At 42.4% G+C, this 27,189-nt stretch overlaps 2 protein-coding genes across 4 annotated transcripts; one reads left to right on the forward strand and one right to left on the reverse strand.

Moving 5' to 3' along the window:
• Positions 1–24,042, forward strand: CPT2 (carnitine palmitoyltransferase 2). 2 transcript variants are annotated; one of them, XR_008550170.1, is made up of 6 exons: positions 1–331; positions 5,548–5,628; positions 6,766–6,872; positions 16,583–17,887; positions 18,876–21,290; positions 23,662–24,042. XR_008550170.1 is itself a non-coding variant. In XM_037499901.2 (5 exons), exons 1-5 carry the CDS (start codon positions 180–182, stop codon positions 19,205–19,207), a joined length of 1,977 nt encoding a protein of 658 aa, XP_037355798.1. In that variant the 5' UTR covers positions 1–179; the 3' UTR covers positions 19,208–22,857. The 2 variants fall into 2 exon arrangements, 1 of the variants encoding a protein (XP_037355798.1); XM_037499901.2 differs by lacking the exon at positions 23,662–24,042 and having other exon boundaries at positions 18,876–22,857.
• Positions 19,696–27,148, reverse strand: CZIB (CXXC motif containing zinc binding protein). Of its 2 annotated transcripts, XM_037499352.2 has the most exons (8): positions 27,066–27,147; positions 26,790–26,873; positions 25,789–25,845; positions 25,372–25,453; positions 25,133–25,164; positions 23,585–23,662; positions 22,911–22,976; positions 19,697–22,041 (listed from the first exon to the last, which is right to left on the reverse strand). In XM_037499352.2, exons 1-8 carry the CDS (start codon positions 27,069–27,071, stop codon positions 21,964–21,966), a joined length of 483 nt encoding a protein of 160 aa, XP_037355249.1. In that variant the 5' UTR covers positions 27,072–27,147; the 3' UTR covers positions 19,697–21,963. The 2 variants fall into 2 exon arrangements, with proteins under 2 accessions (XP_037355250.1, XP_037355249.1); XM_037499353.2 differs by lacking the exon at positions 25,789–25,845 and having other exon boundaries at positions 19,696–22,041; positions 27,066–27,148.
• Positions 27,149–27,189: the final 41 nt, after the last annotated feature.

Below are 27,189 nucleotides of genomic sequence, written 5' to 3' on the forward strand. Positions count from 1 at the left end.
TACGGGAGGCGCCTTCCGTGGGCTGGCGGTGCAGGCCGGAAGGGACTATCGGGACAACCTAGAACTGGACGGGAGTTCCTGACCCTACGTCCCGGAGCTCTGAGGGTGGCTGCCTTGTCTTTTTCTATACTAGAGCTCCCCCTTACCCCGCGTTCCCACTACCGTAGCTTCCCGGGAGAATGGTGGTCCGCCTGCTGCTACGCTCTTGGCCTCGGGCTCCTGCTGTTGGCCCGGGAGTTCCATGTCGATCCCTCAGCGCAGACACCGGGCCCGGCCAGTACCTGCATCGCAGCATCGTGCCCACCATGCACTTCCAAGACAGCCTGCCCAGGTGAGCCCAGCCTCCCAGTCCCCGTGCCCATCGCCTGCCCTGGATCAGCCGCTACCTCCCTCCAGTCATTCACACTTAGGCAGAACCTGCTTCCTCCCCAAACCCTACTCGGGAAGCCTCCGCGTTCCCAGTCTGGAAACCCTGTGACTTTCAGAATCTCCTAGAACTGTTACAGAACCTCAGAACCTCAAATTCTCTAACAGAACTCTTATTGTAAGAGTCCCTTACTTTCTCCCTGAAAAATGTCCAACCTCCCTGTCTTCGGCGCCACCAATTAGGATGTCCCTGAAGTACTTTCTTGACTGCCCCTTGTTCTGCTCAGCCTCCCTGTAACATAACAGCCTCCCTTAGCATCTCCAAACACTCCACCTTCTTTACAAAAACCCTTAGCCCCACTTTCTATTACTGCAGTATCCTGCTCTTTTACCATCCCCTCAGTTCCCCCAAGTACACTCTTCAGTTGTTCATCTCAATATACCTACAAATCCTTTTCAGCATCTAAGGCGTCTTCACCAGGAAACTTCACCCCAACCACACCCTCCACACTAGCCCCCAAGTTCCTCCCCCTAAAATATCCTCCCTAACCCATATTGCCCACTAAACTTAAATCCATCGGCAGAATTCTAAACACCCCCTTAATATTTCTCCCAAGCGATCTTATTCAAATCAGACTCAAGGGCCACCCAAATTCTATCTGTTCTTCCTTACCCACCCTTTTAAAACATGTCAACCATAATCTGCTTCCCTTAAGAAAACAGCCTTTATAAAATTCATTCCTCTGCCCTCACCTCCCATTTTCTTAATTTCGGCCTCCAGTTTTACCAGCCTTTGAATGCCCAACCTTTATCTAAGCTGCCAGATTTCCTCCATTATTAGAAATTTCTCCAAATTCCTTCACTCTCTAAAATCAAACTTAAACTGATGTCTTTATTTACTCATTGATTCCTAGTGCCAAGTTCAAAATTTGTCTTAAAGACCCTTCTCATTTTGTCACCCAATTTCCATCAGGGATTTCCCAGTCCAGGGACTAGAAGCCAGCCTCCTTACCCCATAGGCTTGTTTTGTCTTTTCTTTCATGGAACAAAGATGATATGACAGGCATCGCCCCTAACTACTAAGTTGGCTGTGTTTCTTCATATTCAGGAACCATTTAACCCACCATCATCACTGCCCCCCCTCCTCCAGCCTCTTAGGAAAATCATCTAAAGTGAAATAGTGTGCAAACATCTACACAAACTACAATGAGATTATTTAGCTCCAATCTCACTGTTTAAATTTGGCAGGCAGAGAGAAAAAGGGCAAGAGAAAGAAGAAGGGTCTTTGTGCCTGTGGAATACGCCTGGAGCATGCCTCTGGAGTCTTTTACAGCCTGGGTGTGAGCTAAGCCAGTATGTAGGGGAAAGGTGAAGACTGACACAACCTGTCTTCACTTGCCAAATCTAGCAGCAGATGGCCTTTGATTTTTAGGCAGGCCTGGGCCTACCTACCCAGGTTAAAAATCACAGTGATTTCCTCTAATTTAGAATTAGGAAGTTGAAAGAGTATTCAAGATCTTTTACTTTAACCCCATGCACAGCACAAAAATCTATAGGAATCTGAAGCTACAAATAATCACATTCATCACCATGTACAACATTTAACTACTGATTCCCTCCTTCATTCTTTATCTCAGCTATAAATTGGGGTCAGATAAGATTCCTCAGTTTCTAGATAAAATGTTTTGTCTTTGACATTCATTTTACATTTATTTTGACATAACACTTGGTGAAAAGCCCTGACTTTGAAGTCTGGTAGAGCCTAGTTTCAGATTCCAAATCTGAAGCTCTGTATGTGTAACTTGCAGACAATTCAGTTGACTTAATTGAGCCACAGTTCTTACCTGTAGAGTAGGAATGGAAACACACAGTTCACAGTACTAATGTGTGGATAGAGTGAGAAAGATACCAAGGATAAGGAGCTATCCTAATTAGTTGGCATATGAAGGACTAGTCCCTCATGATAAAGTGCTTCAGCTGAATCTCCCACTTTCCTGTTCCTGTCACATCACTTGGCCTTGACTTGCTACACTATCATTCGCTTATTTTTTAGTTACTTTTTTTAAAAAAATGTATTTATACATACAAGAACTGGGGTACAGGTCAGGGTTGTAGGGGGTGAGAGGATTCACCAGAGACAGAGTGGGGAGCAGAACAGGCAGACTGACTGAAATACACTGCTGAGGGGAGCAGCAGGTAAGTCAAGAGAGGTCTGCGCGCCATGTGGGTAGCTCCCTGGCCAGGGATTGAACTCGTGCTGCAGTGGTTGCAGACAGCTTCATAGGTTGTGTCTTAACCCCTTGCGCCACCAGGAAGGCCCTAGTTACATTTTATATCACTCATTTAGTGTGACAAAACATACGTAACATAAATTTATCATTTTTACTATTTTTGACTGTATAATTCAGGTGTTATTTTAAGGATTATATTTATATACATTGAATAGTTAATCTTATACTATGAAACTACAAGGCCTGTAGTTGAGTCACAATAAATGTTAATTATCTCTTGTTTTCTTTTAATCCCTAATTACTTTAGAGGATAACTGTTGTTCAAGATATAACAAACAGGTTCTTAGAATTCAGATGGGAGATAGGTGAGGCCAGAGTTTAATGGGTGAAATACTATTTCTGAAATAACAGAAATAGTAATGTTCTGGGCGCCCCAAGGCATGTCCTTCAGATTGTCTTGGCATCCAGCTTGACTTCATCCAAAAGAGAACTAGATGATATAAAAATGCCAAAGCTGTGTTCTTCAGGAAAAATAAAGTGCCTTCAATTTAGAGACTGGGTTGTGATAACTGGTCACTTAGAAAAATTACACAGGAGCTAATAAATAAGGTAAATCTGCTTAGTGGTAACTTTCTTCAATCTTTATTATGGCAAACAATGCTCAGATAGGGGATGGAGAAGGTGAGCCCACACAGGTAAGATGGGACTGCCACGCATCTCTCAAGGCCCTTGCTGTACCTCTTTCAAGGCACGTGGTGAATTACATTGCAGGGAGTTGAGGAAGCGTAGGTGTGCATGTGAAACCGCTTTTGGTATTCTTAGAGGAATTATGGAGAAGGCAGGGTCGTCCAAGAGATCATGACCTCACAGCTTAATTTCTAAGGAGTGGAGAACAAATGTGGACTGAAATTATTTCTTGAACACTCACTGAAAAGGAAATGGCCACAGTAAGGGACCTCTGTGGTAGCAAGTTGTGGAAACCCCTATTAAAGTGATTTACATAAAGAAGAATGTATGAGGTTACAGAGCTGAAAATCCAGATTGGATAATACTCAGATGGATCAGGACTCTGTTTTGCCATTTCATTTGACTCTTTTCTGTGACTATTCTCAAGCAGCCTCTCCCTCATGGTGACAAAGTGGCAGCCATCACATAATGCAGAGCTTAATCTCTTAGTGACCTCATCTATGAGACATTCCCCTTTGCTAACAGTTAAAAAAAATCCTATAGTTAAGTCTTACAGGTTCTTAATAGGGTCTTATTGTCTTGAAGCAGAAAGCTGTAAATCTACCCCGAAGTGTTAGGGCAGAGTTCCATCCAGCTGAACCACAGGGACTTGCAAAGGAAGGGGTGCTATTATTGGAAGACAGAAGGATGGGTGGGGGACAGACAAAACAATAGAAGTAATGATATGGTATGCTAGGTGCTGAGGGAGAGATGATGAGCTAGTTCCTTAGGGAACCAGTAGATAATAAAACCTATATTTATTGCTTATTATGTGCCAGGCACAGTTCAGTCAATGACATACATTGCCTCATTCAATCTGCACAGAATGCTAAGAGGTACATATTATGCCATATTATAGATGAGAAAAATTAGGTGAGGGGTGGGTGGCATTCCCAAAGTCACACAGCTATGAATGAATGAAAGGTTACTGTGCAGTTCTGCCTTGCAGGGCATTAGATAATGCATTGATGTGAACTGTAATACTATATAGCATTACACTAATGGCATTTTATCTAAGGCAAAATATAAATCTGGTAAGCTTGGCATATTCATTATCTTTAATATTTTTTATAGAAAACAGGTGATTTTTGTATCCTTGATAAGTTTTTATACAGAATCTATCCTGCCTCAATTTAGTTCCATTTAGAAAATTCAGTTGCTATTGTATTAGTGACTCAAAATTAAATCACTCTGAAATCTTGCATTACCCAATAAAATAAGTTCAGCCTAGAGGTGACACTGCAGAAGCTTTTTAATAAGGTTTCTTCTTATAAAATGTCCATTGCTTGTTATTGAGGATTTTGTTTAAAAAGGTACTTTCATTATTGTCCCCACTGTATCAAAACAAAGTCCTGAGAAAAGATAAGTCAGTAACTTTGTGATTATAAGGTGACAGGTAGTGTTTGGGATTTCCTGTGCCAGTCCATGACTGTAAGGGGGTCTACAGTGTTAAAGTATTATGAGTGGGTATCTGTTCATACAACTATAATTCACATTTATTTTTTATATTATATTCTGGATAAACATTGAAAAATAAACTGAACCACAGTATACCTTATAGTAAGGTTTTAAACTATGTTTTATGGATAACTTTTCAGTTTTACCAATGGCTGTTATATTTAGATATTTTAAGTATAGTTAATTTTTGGCAGTTGGAAGAGGTAACTATAACAAACTCTGGCCGAGCTTTGGTACTAAGGGATATAACTCAATAAAATTGTTGAAACCAAAAAGAAAGTCCACTTCACTGTACTGTCCATGTATTTTCATTTCACTATGAGCCAGTAACTTCCTCACCATAGCTGTCACTGGGAATTCACTGGTTGAGAATGACAAGTAAAAACACACATAGGAAGATCTGTTTCTTCCTCTTACGACTCCCAGGCACTACTCACTGGTCTATCCTAGATTTGTCTGGCCAATGGACAGACTTCATTTTTGTATGATTCTGTGTTGTAAAATACACAAGAAAATGAAAAGGTAGAACTTTTTAGTTTGTGAAAGTCATCATAAATGCATTAAAGTTACTATATTTACTTAAAAGTAGAAGTAAGAGTTACCATTGATACGTTAGTACTTCAATTTTTCAGTGACTTTCTTGGTTTGGGGGCCTAAATAATTAAGGAAATTAATTATTCAGTCATAAGTTTATTAGTTTTGATTGTGAAGCTAATTAGCCTCTTCCACATATCATTAACTTTCACTGCCCTTACTTTCTCCCCAGGCTGCCTATCCCTAAACTTGAAGACACCATTAGGAGATACCTCAGTGCACAGAAACCTCTCTTGGATGACAGCCAGTTCAGGTACATGCTGAGGACCTTGAATGAATGGTTGGGTGGTTGAGAGATGCTGGCAAGCAATGCTGAACCAAGCATCAGGGGTTATCGGGGAGGGACTAGCAAGTTCAGGAAACATATTTTCACTCCTAAAGGACTGATCAAGCTCCAAGGTGAGTCTCTCTAACTAGACTCAACAAGTGAATGCCAGATTTGTACTGTATCTTGGTAGTGTACCTGGGAGGCTAGCTGGTCTGGTCTTTTGCAGAGAGCATGTATTCTCTGTAGGGAGGTTCTTTGAGGAGAGCATATGACGTACCAGAATTTTTCTTGGTGAGCATGTGTACTGGATTAGATATTGTGCCCCCAAAAATTCATGCTCTCTTGGCACCTCAGTATGTGATCTTATTTGGAAATGGGGTTGTAGCAGATCCAATTAGTTAAGATGAGGTCATAGTGGAGTACTGTTTTCCTGATTAGAAGAGAAGAGACACAGAGACAGCCATATGGTAATGGAGGTAGAGACTTCGTAAACTAGTCTTCTGATTTTAAATATTCCTTATTAGTCATTTGTAACTTCTCTTGACATGGTAATGCTTTAATAGCTACCATTTATTAAGTGTTATGTTTCAATCTATTCTAAATCCTCAGTTTTTCAAATTAAAAAAAATTTAATTTGGGGGTTACATTTTGTTCTTCCACATATGTACACATTCCACTCACCCTCCCCCAAACCCATGCCAGTAACCCATTTGCATTTTTTTAATCTTGGAAGGTGGTATATTATTATTTTACACACGAAGATAATGAGACCAGAGAGATCAAGTAACTTATCCAATCCACACAGCTTGAAACTGACAAAGCTAGAATTCAAACTTAGCTCCAAAGTATGTATCTTTTTTCTCCATGCCAACATGTCTCCTAGATTATGGATTGTTGTATGAGATGTTGTTTGATCTTCCTGATTAATCATTTTAAGAAGATATTCTAGATTTATCTGTTTCAGATTGATTCCTGTTCTTCTGATCAGAGGTCCCTCTGATCTCAGTCTCCAGGTTCATGGATAATCAACTGGGCACTCAAAGCTCTATGTATGAGTTCTTGGCCATGAATCTAAAAATCATATATTTCTTGGTATGTTTTGATTCTGTCTTTTAATTTCAGGAAAACAGAACAATTTTGCAAGAGTTTTGAAAATGGGATTGGAAAAGAATTACATGAGCAACTGGTTGCTCAGGACAAGCAGAATAAACAGACAAGCTACATTTCAGGTAGGTAGTCTAGGCCGTGGGGTGATTTTTCTCAGAACCTTTTATAACAGAGAGCACAGCATTTTCTCTCCTGTTTTGTACTCAAAAATATTTCTGATGAGACCAGCATTGATGTAATGTCTCATCCTCTTTCTGAAGTAACCTTTAAGGCTGAGTTCCTCCTCCACTAAGGCATTGACCATAAGTTGTGCTCAAGAGCAGTGGCTCGACTTCTGTGTAGATAAGATGAAGACAGAGCCTAATCAGTGGCAGTATGATTAAATCCTGTGTCCTGGCCTAACTGCCCTGCCCAGCCTCATCTCTTACTACTGCCCCTGACACCGTTCATACTCAGTAATACTAAAGACCTCATTTTCCTCTCAGCCCATTTGTCTTTCATTGTCCCCACTACCATTTTATCTGGCCAGTTCTTTCTTTTTAAGCCCCAGATAGGATGTTTTTCTGTGAAACCTTTCGGTTATTCCTGTTTGCTTCCACCTTGGTCCCCTCAGTACTTTTTTGAATTTATATTTTTTTTTTTTTTTAAATATTAAATTTTATTTTTATATTCCCCCATACAATTGCAAACGCCCCATTCTGACCCCAATCCTTCCCCTCCCGCCCCCCACCCCCAAAAAGTGTCTCTGGTTCATAGTTTTTTGTTGATTTTGATTTTCACTTTCTTATAGTTACTCATTTTCCTGGTCCCTTATTTAAGTTTTCTAGATTCCTGCTATGAGTGAGACCATCCGGTATTTTTCTTTTTCTTTTTGGCTTATTTCGCTGAGCATGATCCCTTCCAGTGCCATCCATGTTGCTGCAAATTGCATGTGTTTATCTTTTTTGAATGCTGAGTAATATTCCATGGTATATATGTACCACATCTTCTTGATCCAGTCATCTATTTTGGGCATTTGGGTTGTTTCCAAAGCTTAGCTATTGTAAACAGTGCTGCTATAAACATAGGAGTGCAGGTGCTCTTTGGAATTGATGTTTCTGTGTCCTTTGGGTAAATACCTAGGAGTGGAATTGCTGGATCATATGGAAGCTCTATGTTTAGTAGGTCCAGAAATCTCCACACAGCTCTCCATAGTGGTTGGACCAGTTTGCACTCCCATCAACAGTGCACAAGAGTTCCTTTTTCTCCACATCCTCGCCAACATTTGTTGTTGCTAGTTTTTTTAATATGTGCCAATCTCACTGGTGTGAGATGGTATCTCATGGTAGTTTTGATTTGCATTTCCCTGATTACAAGTGATGTTGAACATTTTTTCATATGTCTGTTGGCCATTTGCATTTCCTCTTCAGAGAAGTTTCTTTTTAGCTCTTCTGCCCATTTTTTGACTGGATTATTTTCTTTGTTGTTGCTGAGTCTCATCAGCTCTTTGCAGATTTTTGTGATCAGTCCTTTATCATTAGTGTTGGGTGCAAAAATGTTCTCCCAGTTGGTGGGGTTTCTCTTGTTTTTGTTATTGTCTCTTTTGCTGTGCAGAAGCTCTTTAATTTGATGTAGTCCCAGCTGTTTATCTTTCTCTTCACTATCACTGCTTTGGGTGATGTGTCTGTAAAGATGTCTTTGATGTGCAAATCCCGTAGTGTTTCGCCTATATTTCCTTCTATGTATTTTATGGTTTCAGGTCTTATGTCTAGTTCTTTAATCCATTTTGAGTTGATTTTTGTGTATGGTGTGAGGTAGTGGTCAAGCTTCATTCTTTTGCATGTAGCGACCCAGTTTTCCCAGCACCATTTATTGAACAAACTTTCTTTGCTCCAATGCATAGTCTTTGCTCCTTTGTCAAAGATTAGTTGACCATAAATCTGTGGGTTTATTTCTGGATTTTCTATTCGATTCCATTGGTCTGTATGTCTGTTCTTGTTCCAATACCATGCAGTTTTGATGATTATGGCTTTGTAGTATAGTTTGAAGTCTGGGAGTGTGATGCCTCCATTTCCTTCTTTTTTTTTCAGTAGAGCTTTGGCTATTCGGGGTTTTTGGTGATTCCATATGAATTTCATCAATAATTGTTCTATTTCTTTGAAGAATGCCATTGAGATTTTGATTGGAATAGCATTGAATCTGTATATTGCTTTTGGTAGGATGGCCATTTTAATAATGTTTATTCTTCCAATCCATGAGCAGGGGATGTCTTTCCATTTCTTTGTGTCTTCTTCTATTTCTTTTAACAGTGTTTTATAGTTTTCTTTGTATAGGTCCTTTACCTCTTTTGTTAGATTTATTCCCAAATACTTGATTTTTTTTGTTTCGATAATAAAAGGGGTGGTTTTTTTGATTTCTTCTTCTTCAGATTTATTGTTTGTGTATAGGAAGGCTACTGACTTTTGCGTGTTGATTTTGTATCCTGCCACTTTACTGAACTGACTGATGAGTTGAATTAGTTTTTCTGTGGAGATTTTGGGGTTCTCTATGTATATTATCATATCATCTGCAAATAGTGATAGTTTGACTTCTTCTTTTCCTATTTGGATTCCTTGGATGTCTTTCTCTTGTCTTATTGCTCTGGCTAGGACTTCCAGTATTATATTGAAAAGCAGTGGTGAGAGTGGACATCCTTGTCTTGTTCCAGATCTTAATGGAATTGCTTTCAGCTTTTCACCATTGAGAATGATACTGGCTGTTGGCTTGTCATAGATGGCCTTAATGATGTTGAGGTATGTTCCTTGTATCCCAAGAATTTCAAGGGCTTTTATCATGAATGGGTGTTGCACTTTGTCGAAAGCTTTCTCAGCATCTATTGATATTATCATATGGTTTTTATATTTCTTTTTGTTGATGTGTTGGATAACGTTGATTGATTTTCGGATGTTAAACCATCCTTGTGCCCCTGGAATGAATCCAACTTGGTCGTGGTGAATTATCTTATGGATACATTGTTGGATTCTGATAGCTAAAATTTTATTGAGGATTTTTGCATCAGTGTTCATTAGGGAGATTGGCCTATAGTTTTCCTTTTTTGTGTTGTCCTTATTCGGTTTTGGTATTAGTGTAATATTGGCTTCATAGAACGTGTTTGGTATTGTCCCTTCCTTCTCAATTTTTTGGAAGAGTTTGTGAAGGATAGGCACTAATTCGTCTCTGAATGTTTGGTAGAATTCATTTGTAAATCCATCAGGTCCTGGGCTTTTGTTTTTGGGGAGGTTTTTAATTACCATTTCAATTTCGCTGCTTGTAATTGGTCTGTTTAGGTGTTCTATTTCTTCTTTATCTAGCTTTGGGTGATTGTAGAGTTGTAGGAATTTGTCCATCTCCTCTAGATTGTTGAACTTGTTTCCATATAACTGTTCATAGTAGTTACTGATTATTCTTTTGATTTCTGTTGTGTCCGTTGTGATTTCTCCTCTTTCATTTATGATTCTGTGTATTTGTGCTTTCTCCCTTTTTTCCTTTGTGAGCCTGGCTAGGGGTTTGTCTATTTTATTTATTTTTCAAAGAACCAGCTCTTGGTTTCATTGATCTTTTGGATTGTTTTTTTAGTTTCAATTTCATTTATTTCTGCTTTTGTTTTTATTATTTCTTTTCTTCTACTGGTTTTGGGGTTTTTTTGTTGTTCTTTTTCTAGATCTTTGAGCTTCGAGATTAGGTTGTTTCTTTGAGTTCTTTCTTGTTTCTTGATGTGAGCTTCTATTGCTATATATTTTCCTCTTATTACTGCTTTTGCTGCATCCCATACATTTAGGATATTGGTGTCCTCCTTGTCGTTCAATTCAAAGAATTTTTTAATTTCTTCTTTGATCTCCTCATTAGTCCAGTGGTCTTCCAGTAGTGTGGTTTTTAATCTCCATGAGGTAGGAAAGTTCCTTGCCTTCTTTTTATGGTTTATTTCTAGTTTGATGCCTTCATGGTCAGAAAAGATGGTTGGTATGATTTCAGTCTTGGTGTATCTGTTGATGTTTGTCTTGTGCCCCAGTATGTGATCGATCCTGGAGAATGATCCGTGTGCGCTTGAGAAAAATGTGTACTCCGTTTTTTTTGGGTTCAGTGTTCTATAGATGTCTGTTAAGCCCAAATGCTCTAGGTCCTTATTTAGAGCTTTAGTTTCTTTACTTATTTTTTGTCTTGTTGATCTATCCATTGTTGATAGTGGTGTGTTGAAGTCTCCCACTACATATGTGTTTTCTCTGATGTCTGTTTTCAGAGAGGACAACAGTTGTCTGATATATTTTGGTGCTCTTTCGTTTGGTGAGTATATGTTAATGAGTGTTATTTCTTCTTGAAGTATTGTCCCCTTAATCATAATGTAGTGACCACTGGGGTCTCTTTTTATTTTTTTGAGTTTGAAGTCTGTTTTATCTGATATAAGTATAGCTGTTCCTGCTTTCTTTTTTGGCCCATTTGCTTGTTGGATTGTTTTCCATCCTTTGACTTTGAGCCTATTTTTATCTTTTGTAGCTAAATGTGTTTCCTGGAGACAGCAAAAGGTTGGGTTTTGTTTCTTAATCCAGGCTGCAACTCTGTGTCTTTTTATTGAAGAGTTTAGTCCATTTACATTTAGAGTTAATATTGATATGTTAGCATCTGTATTTGCCATTATGTTTGTCTTTCCTTTGATTTTATTTATTTATTCTTTTAATAACTTTTTTTTTTTTTTTGGTCTTCTTTCGTTGTTATTCGTCCCTCTGAGGTTCTGGCTTTAGGATTCCTTGTAGTATTTTTTGGAGTGGGGGTTTAGTCGCAATGAAATTCCGGAGTTTCTCTTTGTCTGGGAAGGTCCATATTCTTTCTTCATGGAGGAAAGAGAGCTTTGCGGGATAGAGTATTCTTGGTTGGCATCTGTTTTCTTGGAGTCTGTTGACTATGTCCCTCCACTCTCTCCTTGCCCGTAGTGTTTCTTCAGAGAAGTCTGATGTCAGCCTGATTGGTTTTCCTTTGAATGTTATCTGTTTCTTCCCTCTTGTCAGCTTCATTATTTTTTCCTTGTCCTGGATTCTTGGGAGCTTTACTATTATGTGTCTTGCTGTGTTTTTCCTTTCGTCGTGGAAGTTTGGTGTTCTTCTTGCTTCTTGTATATCAATTTTCAGCTCCTTCTTCTCATTTGGGAAGTTCTCTTCAATTATATCCATGAATATTTTCTCTGTTCCTACATCTCTCTCCTCTCCTTCTGGAATTCCTATAACTCTTATATTTCCTTTCCTCATGGAGTCAGATAGTTCCCGAAGTCTTTCTTCATTCTTTTTCCTTCGTACTTCTCTTTCCTTTTCTGTTTTGGTTCTTTTTATTTCTGTGTCTTCAAGATTACTTATTCGTTCTTCCATTTCATCTATTCTGCTTTCATTGCTTTTCCCAGAGTTCTTTAGTTCCTCCATTAATTCTTTGATCTCCTGCATTTCTCTTACTTCCCTCTTTAGGGACTCAATTTCCTTCTTCTGATCTATCACTTTTTTAATCATGGCAATTTTAAATTCTCTTTCTGGAAGGCTCAGAAGTTCTTCCAAGTTGCTGTCGTTGCATTCTGGGGAGTGGTTTTCTTTTTGTGGTGTGCTTCTTTCCTGAGAAGTTTTCAGGTTGCGTGTGGTTCTTCTACTCCCTACTGTCTGTTTTCTAATTTGTCGTATGCGTTGGGACACTGTGTTGCTCGGACTGACTGACATCTTGGGTGAACTTCTCCGCTCCCCTCTGGCTCTTCCAGGAGCCATCTCTGTCTTCTGGGGGAGCTTTCTGCTGGTTTTAGGCAGTTTTTACTGAAGAAATGTCCCTGTTCTCAAATGGCAAAGCGGGATGCAGTCCCTGCGCCTCCGGTTTCAGGCACACTCTTCTGCGCACCCGGTCTGCCCCGGACGTGGGTGCCTGCTCCCTCTGTGGGCTCAGACTGCTGGTCGGAAGGGGCCTGGCGTGGAATAACTTCCCGGCTGGCCACTGGGTCCTCCAGAAACCTTCTGCCCTTTTCAAGCAGTCTTAAGAAATGTCCTGTTTTATAGGGTGTTAGTGACTTTTTTTTTTTCCTGGTCGCTAGGTGGCGCCAGAGATCTCTCCTATTGTCCTTGGGGGGCTGTTTTTCGCCTCCCCCCACCCCGTGGGACAGAGAACAGAGCGGGAATGGTAGGGTACACCTCAACAGCTTTGGGGTGCTGTGTCTGCCTTGTGCCCCACCGTCGTGGAGAAACCACGCCCCGAATTTTCGTGCCCCGGGTCTCAGTTCAAAGCCCTCAGTTCCAGGATGCGGGCTGTAGCCCAGTTCAGTGGCGCGGGAATGGCGCCTTTTGCACCGCTCCCGTGCCCGGGTGCCTGGTTCCTGCTCACTCAGGGAGGGACCTTCACCTCAGTGAGGACCTCCGTGCGTCTCCCCGCAAGCCTAGGTCGTCTCCCCGCAAGCCTAGGTCGCAGGCGCGGGGACCTGGGCAGCCGCAATCCCGGTCTGCACTTGCTTTTCAAGCGCGCCGAGCGCCGCTTTCCCGCGCCAGCTTACGGGCAGCCCGGGCTGTGTGGGCGTCTCCCGGGGTCTTTGTTCTTCTCTAATGGCGCCCGGAGCCGTTCGCTCACCGCCGCGGCGGATCCTGCAGGGTTCGCCTCAGCTCCCGTTCACGGGGTGTGGTGGCTGCAATAGTTCCTTTCCACTCACAGTCCCGCTTGCTGCGTCGTTTGTTCTTGTGGGCCGTTTTAGTTTGTTGTTTCCCTCCTCTCTGCCGGTCGGAGAGTGCCGCCTCTGTGGGCGGGGGAGGGGAGCAGGGTTCTGCGCTTCCCTCCCTTCTAGTCCTCTTTTATGGCCACTTTCTTCTTCGGGTAGTTCGCTGGCGTCACCCGTTTATCTTCCGTGTCCCAGTTCTCACTGGGACCTGCCGCTTTTCCTCCCTATTCACTTTTTTTAATGGGAGATCTTACTCGCAGCGTCTCCTCGCCGCCATGTTGCTCCGCCCCTTAATCTTGAATTTATATTTTTATTAAGGTTATACATGCACATGGTTTAAAGAATGAAATAGTTTTATAAGGCCTGTTAGGAAAACACAGGCACTTGCTGACTCTTCCCTAATTTTTCACTTCTCACTTTAAGTTGCTTTCTCATTCTTCTGGTACATATGCCCATTCTCTAAATTACATGCTTATATCCTGCATCTTAACTTTTTAGTTTTAGGCATTATCTATTGACATCTCACTATAGATTAGAATTTAGCAGTCTCTTATATCTGCTTCACATCTGTGAGCACATACATATTTCCTATCCCATTATTGTAGTTTAGTTATTTATAATTTTGGTTAGGTCATGTGTAGTGTTTGTTATTATGACCATATAATTACTGGTGTTGGCTCAGTCACGTAGCAAGTACATTGGCATTATTTTTCCTTTCCTACCCAAAACTTTCGTTTTCTATGAAGTTAGTAATACTGTGTTTAGTTTTCTATGTATTTAATAATTTATCTTGGACTTATTTTTAAATTTTCATCTTCCTTCATAGTCTAAAACTTTTTTCCTGTTTGTTTTGCCCTCATTTCTTTAGCTGCTTCTAACCCTTCTCTATTGTCTTAGAGCTGAATGAGATATTAAATAGCTCTTTGGGTGAGGGTGGGGCTTGTCAGTTATAGGCTTCATTGTAATGTGATCTGTAACCATTTCCTTGAGATGCCGCTGAAGTTAGTAAGGGAAGACATTTCTAGTAAACTGACAAAAGGTATTTTCTGGTTGCTGGTGTTGTAGGAGTGAGGTGAGGGAAGACTGCTTGAGATCGCAACTGTGACTTAGCCCCCAAATGTACTTTCTCCAGAAAATAGAACCTAAACTTCTACTGGGGGCTTGGGGAATCTGGTAAGTGAGGGTAGGAGTCTAATTCCATAGTCTTTCAATCAGCTATATCAAAGATGCCAAGTACTGGTCGCTTTGGGGGTTCTGCTGTATAAATGATGTTATTTCTGGGCTTTCTCTGCTGCTAGCTTATGGTTGGCTTTCTTGACTCTGCTTTAGTCACCACCAGTTGTCTGAATGCTTTCCAACTTCCAGTAGTTGCTCTTTTCTTCCCTCTCATTCTCTTTATTTTATTGCCTATGACTTAAAAAAAATCCAATTACTAAATGGATCAGAGGCATAAATCATGTCTTCTTTCATCAAATCTGTCTTCCCTCTTGCCCATACTTCTTTTCTCCTACCATTTTGGTTTTAATTTTAATTTTGTTTTAATTCTGCTGGTCTCCTTTACTGGCGTTTTTCTGAATCAAATTCCATGTCCTTTTCCTTTCTATATACCCTGGACTAGGGCCTGACAATGATTCTCAAGGGATGAATGGATGAACAAATGAATAATAGATAAATTTGTGTCCATTTTCCAGTCCTTTACATGTAAAAACTGTTTCCTTCAAATTATGAGTGGAAGGAAGATGTTCCTTAATTGTAGAGCTTACCCATGTTTGCTAATCCTGGCGGGAACCTCCCTTGAAAACACATTTTTTGATAAAACATTGCTTCTGCAATTTTTGCAAGCAGAATATTCACAAGAACACCGAGGGCTAGGTTGAGTGATTCACACATGACTAATAGTTATTTCTAATTGCCTTTCAAGTATTTTCTAAAAGAGGGTATACACAAATGCACATAGGACACAGACTGATGGTGAAGACTTTCCCCCACAGTCGGGAGACAGTCAAGTGAGTGTTGTCCCTGACAGGAGATGAGGTGAGGTAACATAAGGAAATGGAGTGGAAATGAAATGTTCTGTTCTAGCATGAATGCAAGTGAGGTGTAACTGTATTTTACTCCTTTAAGAACCAAGAAAGGGGCCTCCCCAGTGGCACAGTGGGTTGAGCACCGTGCTGTAAAGCTGTCCTCAGCCTCTGCAGCACAGGTTCAATTCCCAGCCGGCCAGGGAGAACCCCACATGGTGCAGCAGACCTCGTCTGCCTCGTCCCACTGCTCCCCTCAGCAGTGTCTTTGGTCTGTCTGCCTGTTCTGCTCCCTGCTTTCTCTGGTGAATCCTCTCACCCTCCCACGCCTCTGGCCTGTATCCCAGCTCTTATATAAATATAAAAAAATCTTTAAAAAAAAAGTATATAAAAACATTTGCTAATTATACAATAAACTTAAAAAAAAAAAAAAAAGAACCAAGAAAGGAAACAGGATGAGGAAGAAAAAGCAATTGATGAACATTAGGGTAATGCAGATGAATATCACAGTGATACACCCATCAGAATGACTCCAATCAAAAAGATAAGACAATAACAACAAATAATGCTGAGGACGTGAGAAATTGAAACCCTCACATTCTGCTGGTGGTAATGGTGCAGGTGCTTTGGAAGACACCCTGGCAGTTCCTCAAAAGGTCACATACTCACCACATGCCCTAGGAGTTGCATTCCTGGCTATATCTCCAAGAGAATTACAAACCTATAGCCACATAAAATCTTGTACATACCAGCATTATTCATAATAACCCAAATGTGAAAACAACCCAGATGTCCATCATATGATGAATGGATAAGCAAGTTAATGTATCCATAAACTGTTCCATTCCATGTTTCAATAATGGGACATTATTCAGCGATAAAAAGAATTGAAGAACTCCACACACACATTACCACATGGTGTTGCAAAAACATTATTATAAATGATGGAAACTACATGCAAAAGACTACATATTGTAGTATCCTGTTTATGTCATGAATAACAATCAGGAAGTTCCTACCTCTAGCGGTTGATGCCATCTGCATATGCTTTATTTTTTTTCCTCAAATTTTATTTTTAGGGATTGCATTACTTTTTATATATATATATATATATATTTTTTTTTTTTAGGCCCCTGGTTTGATATGTACTTAACTGCTCGAGAGTCCATTGTGCTGAACTTTAATCCATTTATTGCATTCAACCCTGACCCAAAGTCTGGGTATAATGATCAGCTTACCCGGGCAACCAACATGACTGTTTCTGCCGTTCGGTTTATGAAGACACTCCGGGCTGGCCTTTTGGAGCCAGAAGTGTTCCACTTGAATCCTGCCAAGAGTGACACTGAGACCTTCAAGAGGCTTATACGCTTTGTGCCTTCCTCTCTGTCCTGGTATGGTGCCTACTTAGTCAATGCCTATCCCCTGGATATGTCTCAGTATTTTCGACTTTTCAGTTCAACTCGTTTACCCAAATCCATTCGTGATGAACTCTTAACTGATGACAAGGCTAGACACCTTCTGGTCCTAAGAAAAGGAAATTTCTATGTCTTTGATGTCCTGGATAGAGATGGGAATATTGTGAGTGCCTCTGAAATCCAGGCTCATCTGAAATACATTCTCTCAGATAACAGCCCTGTCCCTGAGTTTCCACTGGCATATCTGCCCAGTGAGAACCGGGATGTCTGGGCAGACCTCCGGCAGAAGCTACTGAGTAGTGGCAATGAGGAGACTCTGAGGAAAGTGGACACTGCTGTGTTCTGTCTCTGCCTAGATGACTTCCCCATTAAGGACCTTGTCCACTTGTCCCACAACATGCTGCATGGTGATGGCACAAACCGCTGGTATGATAAGTCCTTTAACCTCATTATAGCCAAGGATGGCACTTCTGCTGTCCACTTTGAGCATGCTTGGGGTGATGGTGTTGCAGTGCTCAGGTTTTTTAATGAAGTGTTTAAAGACAGCGTTCATACTCCTGCCATCACTCCACAGAGCCAGCCCGCCAGCACTGACTCTTCTGTCGCTGTGCAGAAACTCAACTTCAAGCTGACTGATGCCTTAAAAACTGGCATCCGCTCTGCTAAAGAAAAGTTTGATGCCACCATGAAAACCCTCACCATTGACTGTATCCAGTTTCAGAGAGGAGGCAAAGAATTCTTGAAGAAGCAGAAGCTGAGCCCTGACTCAGTGGCCCAGCTGGCCTTCCAGATGGCCTTCCTGCGGCAGTATGGACAGACAGTGGCCACCTATGAGTCTTGCAGCACTGCAGCATTCAAGCACGGCCGCACGGAGACCATCCGCCCAGCTTCCATGTTCACAAAGAGGTGCTCTGAGGCCTTTGTAAGGGCGCCCTCCAAGCACAGTGCTGGGGAGCTTCAGCAGCTGATGGCCGAGTGCTCCAAATACCACAACACGCTGACCAAAGAAGCAGCAATGGGTGAGATGGGGTGGGGAACACACCCTTGGGTCTCATTGCTCTCAGCACTGGGGTCAGTATCAGCAATATTGTGTCTCTCATCTGGTTTCCACCCCTTACTAGGTTTAAATCACCTCCCAACTCCCAGAATGATTCTGTTTTTCTGCCCTAGTAATCTGAATAGCCCAACTAGCCAACAGGGATCAAGATATTCTATTCTCCTAAGCAGAGATGGAGAAATGCATCTCCATCCTCATATACAGTCAATTTTAGCTGTGACATGATTGTCTTTCTAGTACTTACTAGTCATCAGATTCAACTTTTGACAATTTAGGATTGCTAAATCCATTGGCTCTCGTACTTCACCTCAGTTGTAGGGTGTTGGTTTCCTATAAATAGGCCATTACAGAGGTTCTTCCTAAATCTAACTAGCATCCTTTGCCTCTTTGGTAAAATTCAAGATTTGGAGGATCATATATTTTAATCCTTTCATGTACTCAGAAGTCCAGGAACTAAAAGGGACCACAAAGATATTAGGGTCTTCTTCCCCATTTTATAGGAGACCATTGGGTTATTACACAGCAAGTTAGCTGTAGGGCTGTGATTATAACCCTGGTCGGATAGCTTTTCCAGTTTGACTGACTCAATCTTGTCTTTTGCATTTGACTTGAAGTTCGGATTTTACTTAATTTTTTAATCCATACTTCTCTATATGTACTTTCCTTGACTATTTGGCTTGAAATGATGCAATTTCATATTTTTTAAAATCATGCTTTCATTTTTAGCTACTGACAGTTTTTTTTAAAGGAAATTTTCCAGAGTGAAATGCTTCAGGGGTTAGTGAGACAGAGTTAAGCAGAGAGAGAGAGACAGACCCTCTTCTAGGGTCTGTAGACAGACCCTCTACTGTCAAGGATGATGTGAGGGGATTTCTACCATGCATGGGAGGTCTTAAGGTTCCTTTCAGTTCTGAGATTCTAAGTCCAGTTTTCCATTTTGTCTCTGACAGGCCAGGGCTTTGACCGACACTTGTTTGCTCTGCGGTACTTGGCAGCAGCCAAAGGGACTGCCCTGCCTGAGCTGTACCTGGACCCAGCATACGGGCAGATAAACCACAATATCCTGTCCACAAGCACGCTGAGCAGCCCAGCAGTAAACCTTGGCGGCTTTGCCCCTGTGGTGCCTGATGGCTTTGGTGTTGGGTATGCTGTTCATGACACCTGGATAGGCTGCAATGTCTCCTCCTACCCAGGCCGCAATGCTCGAGAGTTTCTCCAATGTGTGGAAAAGTCCTTAGAAGACATGTTTGATGCCTTAGAAGGCAAATCCATCAGATCTTAGCTTCTGGGTGGGTGAAAACCCTCCATTGCTTTATCAACGTGAAAATGCACTATCTGTAGCCAATAGGTGCTATTCTGTGATTAATGAAACTAATAATGAGGGGTCTGAGCAGCCAGTGCTGTAAGGTTTTAAATCATGTCTTTAAACATTTGATTTTTCTATGAGACTAGATCACAACTAAAGATTACGTGATTTCAGTTTTATTTCATTTGATGAGGTAGGATTGGAGAACTCAGTTTTATTTATTTTTGAAGCAGAAATAAAATTTATTTGGAGATGGTTCCTCTTAGTTTTTAAATCTAAATTCCTAAGTCCCCACAAGGAACTTGCCATCAGTAAATTCATTTATTCAGGTAAAAGTTCTCATTGGCTTCCAGCTCTTCAGGTAATGGTGAGAAACTCTTTCATCCTCCCCATAAAAGTGTCTCTCTCTCCCGGGACATCCTCTCTTTCAAAACCCTCTTCATTTTTCTAAGGAGTGAGAGTTCTTTTTTTTTTTTAAAGATTTATTTATGCACACAAGAGCAGGGGTACAGGCCAGAGATGCGGGGGGTGAGAGGATTCAGAGGATTCACCAGAGACAGAGTGGGGAGCAGAACAGGCAGACTGACTGAAATACACTGCTGAGGGGAGCAGCGGGCGGGACAGGAGAGGTCTGCTGTGCCATGTGGGTCATCTCCCTGGCTGGAGATCGAACTCGTGCTGCAGAGGCTGCAGATTGCTTCATAGTGTGATGCTTAACCCCTTGCGCCACCAGGGAGGCCCCAGGAGTAAGATTTCAACAAGAATCTAACTCAATACACTTGACAATACACTTGATCTCTGTGTCAGATACTCCTATCCAGCAATAATAGTAAGGGTCTCCATTTACTTAACACCTTGATAGCTTTAATAGCTTTAATTTCTAGTTACTTTTGTGGGTACATTTTTGTTGCCATTATAAATGGTACCCCTTTTAAATTTTGCATGTTGCCTGTCTATATTTCATTTCTGTGTATCGATCCTAAATCCAGCATCTGTTAATGCTTTTGGATTTTCTAAGTGGAAAAACCACAAAAAAAATTCATCGTATCTTCCTTTTTCTACTTCTTTCACCTTTTTGTCTTACCACACTAGGTGGGACCTCCAGTACAATGAATAGCAGTGACTGAGGGTGTCTCATCTCCTCTGATCATAAGTGGAATACCTCAAACATTTCATCATTTATGAAAAACAGCATTTGTTTGGGATTTTCTGTAGATAGTTTTGTGAGGGGAGGGTAGGTCCTTTCTACTCCTAGTTTGTTGTTTCTATGGTTTGTTTTTGTTGAATGAGTATTGAACTTCACTGAATACTTTTTCTCCATCTATTAATATGCTCTATTTCTCCTTTAATCTGTTAATGATTATTTGAATTCCTCTACCTGCTGACAGATGAGAAAATAATTTAAACTATAAAGAAAACCCTAAGATCCTTTTAGTGTTTGTCTTTATAAGCTTAACACACACTGGTTGATATAGAAACTAAAAAAAACCAGAAAGGTTGCTTAACCAGCCTGTTTCTACTTATTTCCTTCCAGGCTGGAGTGTGGACTGGACCCAGTATGGGGTGGCTGGTAGATGTGCTGGCTGAGGGAGGGCAAAAGAAGCTGTGCTCTGACAGGTGCAGGGGCCAGGAACATGGGGGACATAGAGGAAGTACAATGTGGCCGTCAGACTGTAGAGGTGACAAGGTAGGTACTTCACCACGCTTAGTCATGCCAGCTTTCCCCAAAATCTGAGGTTCCCCTTTCTAATGCCCTGCAACCAGCCACTAGGAAGATCCTTTTCTAGTGGACCACTCAGAAAGTGAAGATATTTTTACTTCCAAACAATTCCAGATTCAGCAGAACATTACAGAAAATCTTGTAACAGGTTTCCAAATGGTGGATTCACCAGTGTGAAGGCATGCGTATGCCCTCATGTCCTAACTGTGCAGTGAACATCTCTGGCTAGGGATCCAGGCCCATGACTGTTGTCTCCATGAGCTGTTTGGAAGCAGAACACAAGAAGTGTGGCTACAGGGGACAAACCAGGACCAGGAGTTACTACAGGGAGCCAAGAAGGTAACCTAGCAAACTGGAGCACTTTATATTGACTCCCCTGGTGGGAGAGGGTGCTGATCACAGCAAGTGAGCAGTATCCTCATGATCATTAGGCAGTTCTGTAGCAGATTCACACCAGAACCAGACTGCTTGACCTTTAAAATCTGTTTTAGTCCTGGAATATATGGTGACACCAACTAAGAGAGATGCCCGAGTTTACTTGAAAGCCAAGCTCTGGTCAATGCAGTGTTTGGCCCAAGACTACCAGGCTCGTGGCATCATTCCACAGGCTCAGCTGCCTTTTGCACCAATGGCCTTGACACCTTGGGTTGACAACTCTGGATTTATGACTGCCTGCTCCCCCAAAGCTGGAAAGCCCTTAGAAGCTGTAGACTCCTCCATATTTTACAAATTGGATCAAACATAAGATTTTTAATAGTGTAGGACGCCAGGAAGCAAACCTGAATTCTTATTTGTGGAGGATATGGCCACTGATACTGCCTTCAGGCATCAGTGCTACACAAATGGGCTTTATTGATGGGGCTTGGGAAGCTGTGACAGAGCCCAGCATGCAAGTTGTGAGGGCTGGGATAGTTGCCAAGAGACAAGGGATGTAGGAACCTAAGTCAGTGGGCTCTTTTGCTTGGAACATGTTCCTTCTCAGTTCCTAGAGACAGATGTGCAGGAAGACGGTTCAGCACTTCACAAACTGGTGGGTGACCTCATAGATTCCCACAGACTCCTGAGTCTTTTCATCATAATCAGTCCAGTCCTGTAAAGTAAAATAGCAATGTTAGCCTCACATGGCAGCCTGTGACAGTGTTGAAGGGTGAGAACTGGGATTTAAAAGTCTATATTTATGAATATGTATGACCCAGAAGAGCCAGGGTACTCAGACTTGAATTCCAGCATTGCCAGCTGTTTGATTTTGGGCAAACTGTTTAACTTCCAAGAGCCCCAGTTCTTCAGTCCTCTATAGAAAGGTACAATAATAGATTTCCTATCGAATGTTGAAAGACTCAAACAAGGTAATGTGTATAAAAGTACTTAGCCTCGGGTTAGCATATATACGAGCCCAGGAAACACCAATTACTATTTTATTAGGAGCAATGCAAACTGAATGAAGTTTTGTTTTTTCCTGAGAACTGACCACAAGGTTCTCTATCTGCAAGGCAGTAGCATGACTTTTTCACGCAGTGCATTAGCAAGGACAGAAGCACTGCTACCAGGGGAAACATAAGAGTTAGGTTCTTGTTAGCATCTAGTCACATTTTCTTAACTGACCAATATATAGTCTGGTTCTGTGTATGTTTAAGATATACATTTTTTTTAAAGCTAATTTGTTTTAAGACATAGCCTTTTTTAGTACTAATATTGCTGGCCATTACGGTTGAAGTTACAGCCAACAGTGCTCTAACCCAGGGTTAAACCAAGCTTATCTAACGTGTTTTCTTCCTAAGCCCCAGCCCAGCCGTCTTGCATGTGCAAAAGTAGATGGCACTTCTGTACCAAACTCAGGGCCATCTAAAACACTGAAAGTACAAAAATACAGTCAGCCTTTCATTGATGATCCTTGTTCACTAAAAAGGTAATTCCCACCAGGTGCCCTACATCACCCCACAAGGCCCCCAAGTCCCATACCTTTTCCTGCAGATTAATGTCACTGAAGACTGTACCGGATTCCAGACCCTCAGCAGCAAACCCAGCCTGAGGTGACAGGAAGATAGTAGTTAGTGTGGGGGGAAGAATGCATGGGAGACCTGGATAGGGAACTAGCTCTTTTATACCTGGGATGAGAGGACAGATGTGCAGTGTAGGCGGCTGTTCTGGAATAACTTCAGGGCCTGGCAGCTTCCCCAGACCAAAGTGGTTCCTTCAAATTAGAGCCCGGGACCATAAAGCAGGTTGAGATAAACCCTTACACTCTGACTTTCTGAATGACCAAGGCATTGTCATTTTCCTTCTTGGACCTTAGTTTTCTTATATGGAAATGAGATGACAATACTGCCCCCTCTGCGTACCTCACAGATAATGTTGTGAGATGAAAACACTACACAAAGTAGGATGAGCACCAGCTCTGGAGCCAGATAGACCTGAGTTCAAGTTATAGCTACGTTGCTTACTAACTGGCAAGCTGCAAAATCCCTGTAATTCTTTGTTCATCTGAATCATAGGTATAAGAGGGGTTTTATAAAGAATTATTGTTACTGTTACAAAGGAGAATTTGTAGTCCATGGTCCCTGTAGGAAGTAAAGTTCTGCTATCACTTCCTACACGCCCTCCCCAAAGATAAAAGTTCCTAGGAACACACGCACCTGGGGCTGGAAATCAACTGGTTCGAGTCCCCGACACTCAAACTCTACAATTGTCTTGAACTTCTCATTGTCTTCAGCCTAGAAAGGAATAATGTTGAGACAAGCCACTCCCATCAGCTCATCCCCATCTGGAAGAAGCCTGTTTTGGGCACCTGCTCCCCATGAGACTTGGACATGGGTACTGCAGAACAGCCTCCCTGATATGAGCTCAGACAAAACTCTGCCTTGTTTCCCTTCCGGGCCTCAGAATGTTATATGGAGCTGAGGAAATACTCCAGGTTTATAGTGAAGATTTGAAATATCCAGATATACTTATTTATTTACTTACTGTTTTTCATTGGGAAAGAACTAATATTTTTATTAGCTTCTCAAATGAATATGTATCACAAATGACTGAGTCATTGAATAGTAGAAAAAGATAAGAGGACTTCAAATTACAAATCTAGTGGTTTTCTCACTGTGGCTTCCATTTCTTGGCTAGTTACACTTTAAGGAAAAGGCATATCCAGGTTTATTGTGAAAGTTTGAACTATGTGGATAGTACCCAGCACAGTACCTGAAACTATGCTCAATAAATGGTAGCTGAGGTTATCAGTATCATAAACAGAACATCCAAACAATCCCAGTACACTTAGCTAGACTTCTGCTAGCCATCTGCCATGCTGTGAAGGCAGGGGGCTGACAAGTAAAGCCTTGGAAATGGGATTTACACATGGAGGGGGCCTTTCTGAGGGTGGTGGTGTAGCAGGAAATTCATGCCTCCCTCACTCTGGGGGGAGAACCTAAGTCCCATCCACGCACGTGCCATTCCCATTCTGCCCTCACTTTAAAGTCATTTCCTGCACAGCAACCATGTGCCTGGCACAGATGAAGCACTGCTCTAACAGTTAGCCCTGGTTTGCTTCTTTGTTGGTCTGTCTCTTCCACTAGATTATGATTTACTTGAGGGTAAGTTCTCACATGACTTATCTAACTTCAGGAAGAAGCTGAGGACTTGGCACAAATCATAGACACTTTTTTAAAATACCAAATAAGGAATAAATGAACACAAGTAACTGCCCTTCAAACAAACAGACCCAAAGCATACATTCTCTCTTTCCTACATGGACAATTTGTTACACAGTAAGGTGTAACTATCTAATTGACAATATCAAGGGTGGGATGCACCATGTACTTCACCAATTACACAGAGAAATAATTGTCTCACCAATGACTTCAGAGAAGTCACTCGTCCCCAAAGAGAGAGACGAGGCAAGTGCTTGCAGTGATGGAAACTGAGTGACTAGGTCAGGTCAAAGGTCCCCTGAGGTCTCAAAGACCAGCACTTTTGAAGAAGGCATTGCAAGTTTATTTTCCTGCCAAGCACTCAGTGTGGTAAACAATGACTGATAGAGTGAATGGGCCAAGTGAGGGGATGGTTGCACAAGTACACAAAGGACTGCTCCACGGTAGGTCACTCTGATGCAGGTATAATTCTAGAACTCAGGTCGCCTGGCTCCCAGATTAAATTTAATCCCACCATGCCTGGTACTACAGCGGGAAACTTACATTGTATGATTTGATGGTGCTGCTCAATATCTCTGAAACATAAGAGAAGACAAAGTTGACTTGAGTCTGAACCCTGGCCCTACTCAGGTGCTCAGATGTGACAAAAGGGAAGAGTCTGCTGGAGAAGCTTGGCACCTCAGGTCTGGGTCCACCCACAGGTAACACAAGCCTGCTTCTGGTCTGGTACCAGGAAGCTGTGGGCCTGCCTGACAGACCTCAGCATTCATTACCTCACCTACCGATGGAGTTTTCCCTCGAACACAGCTTGCACTTCTGGACCATGGAGGCACTGCCACGGCCTCCCTTCAGTGCCACGCTGTCCTGGCAAGGAATAAACAGACCCTCTAGTCACATATCAGAAGCAAGGGTCCTGATGACACTCAGTCCTACAACTTAGTATCCCCAGTTGGAGACCCAGACCTAGAGAGGGAGAGAAAGCCTAGAGAGGCTTTTTTGGGACTGAGGAAAGGGTTTGAAGAGTTGAACTCTGCCTCAGACCCCAAAGATGTCTGTTATTCTCCAATGATCACATTAGTGCCTGCCTACCTAAATCATAAAAGGCAGGGTTCAAAGACCAGAGAGATTAGGGCTGTAAGTTCACCACATCCCTGCCCTGATGTATGTGTGTGGGTATGGTGGTGGGGGGGTGCGGTTACCATGAGTCGAATGTATTGCCACTTCTCTGAGATCTCACCACAGTTGCCACACTTCATCTTGAGGGCAAAAAAGAGTATTAGTAGTTGGCTCAGCTGACCAGATACTGAGGGAAGGATTATAACAGTGTAAGGGGGGCAGGCTCTTAGCATGCTTTGCTTTTGGTGATCTCACTTCATTCTTAGAACCAGCCCCGCCAAGGATATAACCAGATTTATCTCTGGAAAGGGTTTCTCCTGCTGGCAAACCCATCCTCTAAGAATTGCCCAGTCTGGCAGGAAATTCAAGGCTCCTACAAATATGGCCTCAACTCCCTCCCCCCCATGCCCACTGCTGGGTTAGGAGTCTCGTCTGTGTTCTCACAGGCTCCTTAGGTCCCTAAAAAGGACCTATCATTCTGTTGTTATTCTTTGTCTCCTTCAATAGATTCTGTGCTTTTTGAAGCAAAGAACATCAATTCCTCAAATAAGCCCTGGCACAGGAACTTCAACCTATTTGGAAATAAAGGAGGTCAGAGGCCTCAGAAAAGAGATATGGCTTATGCCAGGAACTGAAGGATGCCGGGACTTAAGCTAGGAGGAAAGCAGAGTAGATCTAGAAGAGTAAAGGACTCAAACTACTACTAGGCGACAGATCTCTTAAGAACTCCCCACTAGGGTGATTGATAAAACCTGATCAAAACAAGTGAAATTATTCTCCATACTAAATAATCACAAAATCACTTAAGTGATCTTGTAAACAGCTTCTGCTGTTTACATACCATGGAATAGTTAGCGGAGGGAAAAATTACAAAAAGAATCTCAAAACTGTCAATTAAAATTACCAATAAACTTTACAAACAAAAGCCTACCCAGGAAAAAAAAATATTTCATGGTCAAACAGTTCCCAAACTAATGGACAGAAAGCGCCTATTCGATTCTGAGATGAGAACGGAGTAGCTTTCATCCGGCCACCCCCCATCCCCAACCTGGAAGCGTCTCCGCGGCTCCCCCTCCTCCCGTACCTTCAGGTACCACCGGAAGTCCTCGCCCACAGGCCGGAGCTTGGTGACATTCTCCAGCGAGGCTTTGAGCTGCAGCGCGATCTTCTGCGGAGAGGGAGGGCCCGCGCGACTGCACCGAGCACGCCTGCGCAGCCGTCGCCCCTGGCCCGGCCCCGCCCCCCCGACGCGAGTCCCCCCGCCCGCGCCCGCCCGGCGCGCGCCGCACCCCCGATCCCTCCGGGCCCCGCCGCCTCCCCGCCCCTGCCCCTGCCCCGGCAGCGGCCCGCAACGCCTCACCCCCATAGCGGCCCGGCCCTGGCGGCGGCACTACTTTCCGGCCCGTCGTAAACGGCGCCCGCCTGCGCACCCTGCGTGCGGGGCTCGGGCGTGCGACGTTAGGGGCGGGGCTTCCGCGCGCCCC

This window comes from Talpa occidentalis, unplaced genomic scaffold (genome assembly GCF_014898055.3).
Source record: "Talpa occidentalis isolate TD23 unplaced genomic scaffold, MPIMG_talOcc4v2.1 talOcc4.9, whole genome shotgun sequence".
NCBI classification, from domain to species: Eukaryota; Metazoa; Chordata; class Mammalia; order Eulipotyphla; family Talpidae; genus Talpa; species Talpa occidentalis.

What these genes read in the sequence shown, in the direction of transcription:
- CPT2 (XM_037499901.2), top strand. Translation starts at nt 180, where the DNA reads ATGGTGGTCCGCCTGCTGCTACGCTCTTGGCCTCGGGCTCCTGCTGTT. An exon ending in TTGGATGACAGCCAGTTCAG is followed by an intron (nt 5,629 to 6,765) that starts GTACATGCTGAG and finishes TTTTAATTTCAG; the next exon opens with GAAAACAGAACAATTTTGCA. An exon ending in ACAGACAAGCTACATTTCAG is followed by an intron (nt 6,873 to 16,582) that starts GTAGGTAGTCTA and finishes TTTTTTTTTTAG; the next exon opens with GCCCCTGGTTTGATATGTAC.
- CZIB (XM_037499352.2), bottom strand. An exon ending in TTCGAGGGAAAACTCCATCG is followed by an intron (nt 25,165 to 25,371) that starts GTAGGTGAGGTA and finishes CTTATGTTTCAG; the next exon opens with AGATATTGAGCAGCACCATC. An exon ending in CAGTTGATTTCCAGCCCCAG is followed by an intron (nt 22,977 to 23,584) that starts GTGCGTGTGTTC and finishes CTGTCACCTCAG; the next exon opens with GCTGGGTTTGCTGCTGAGGG.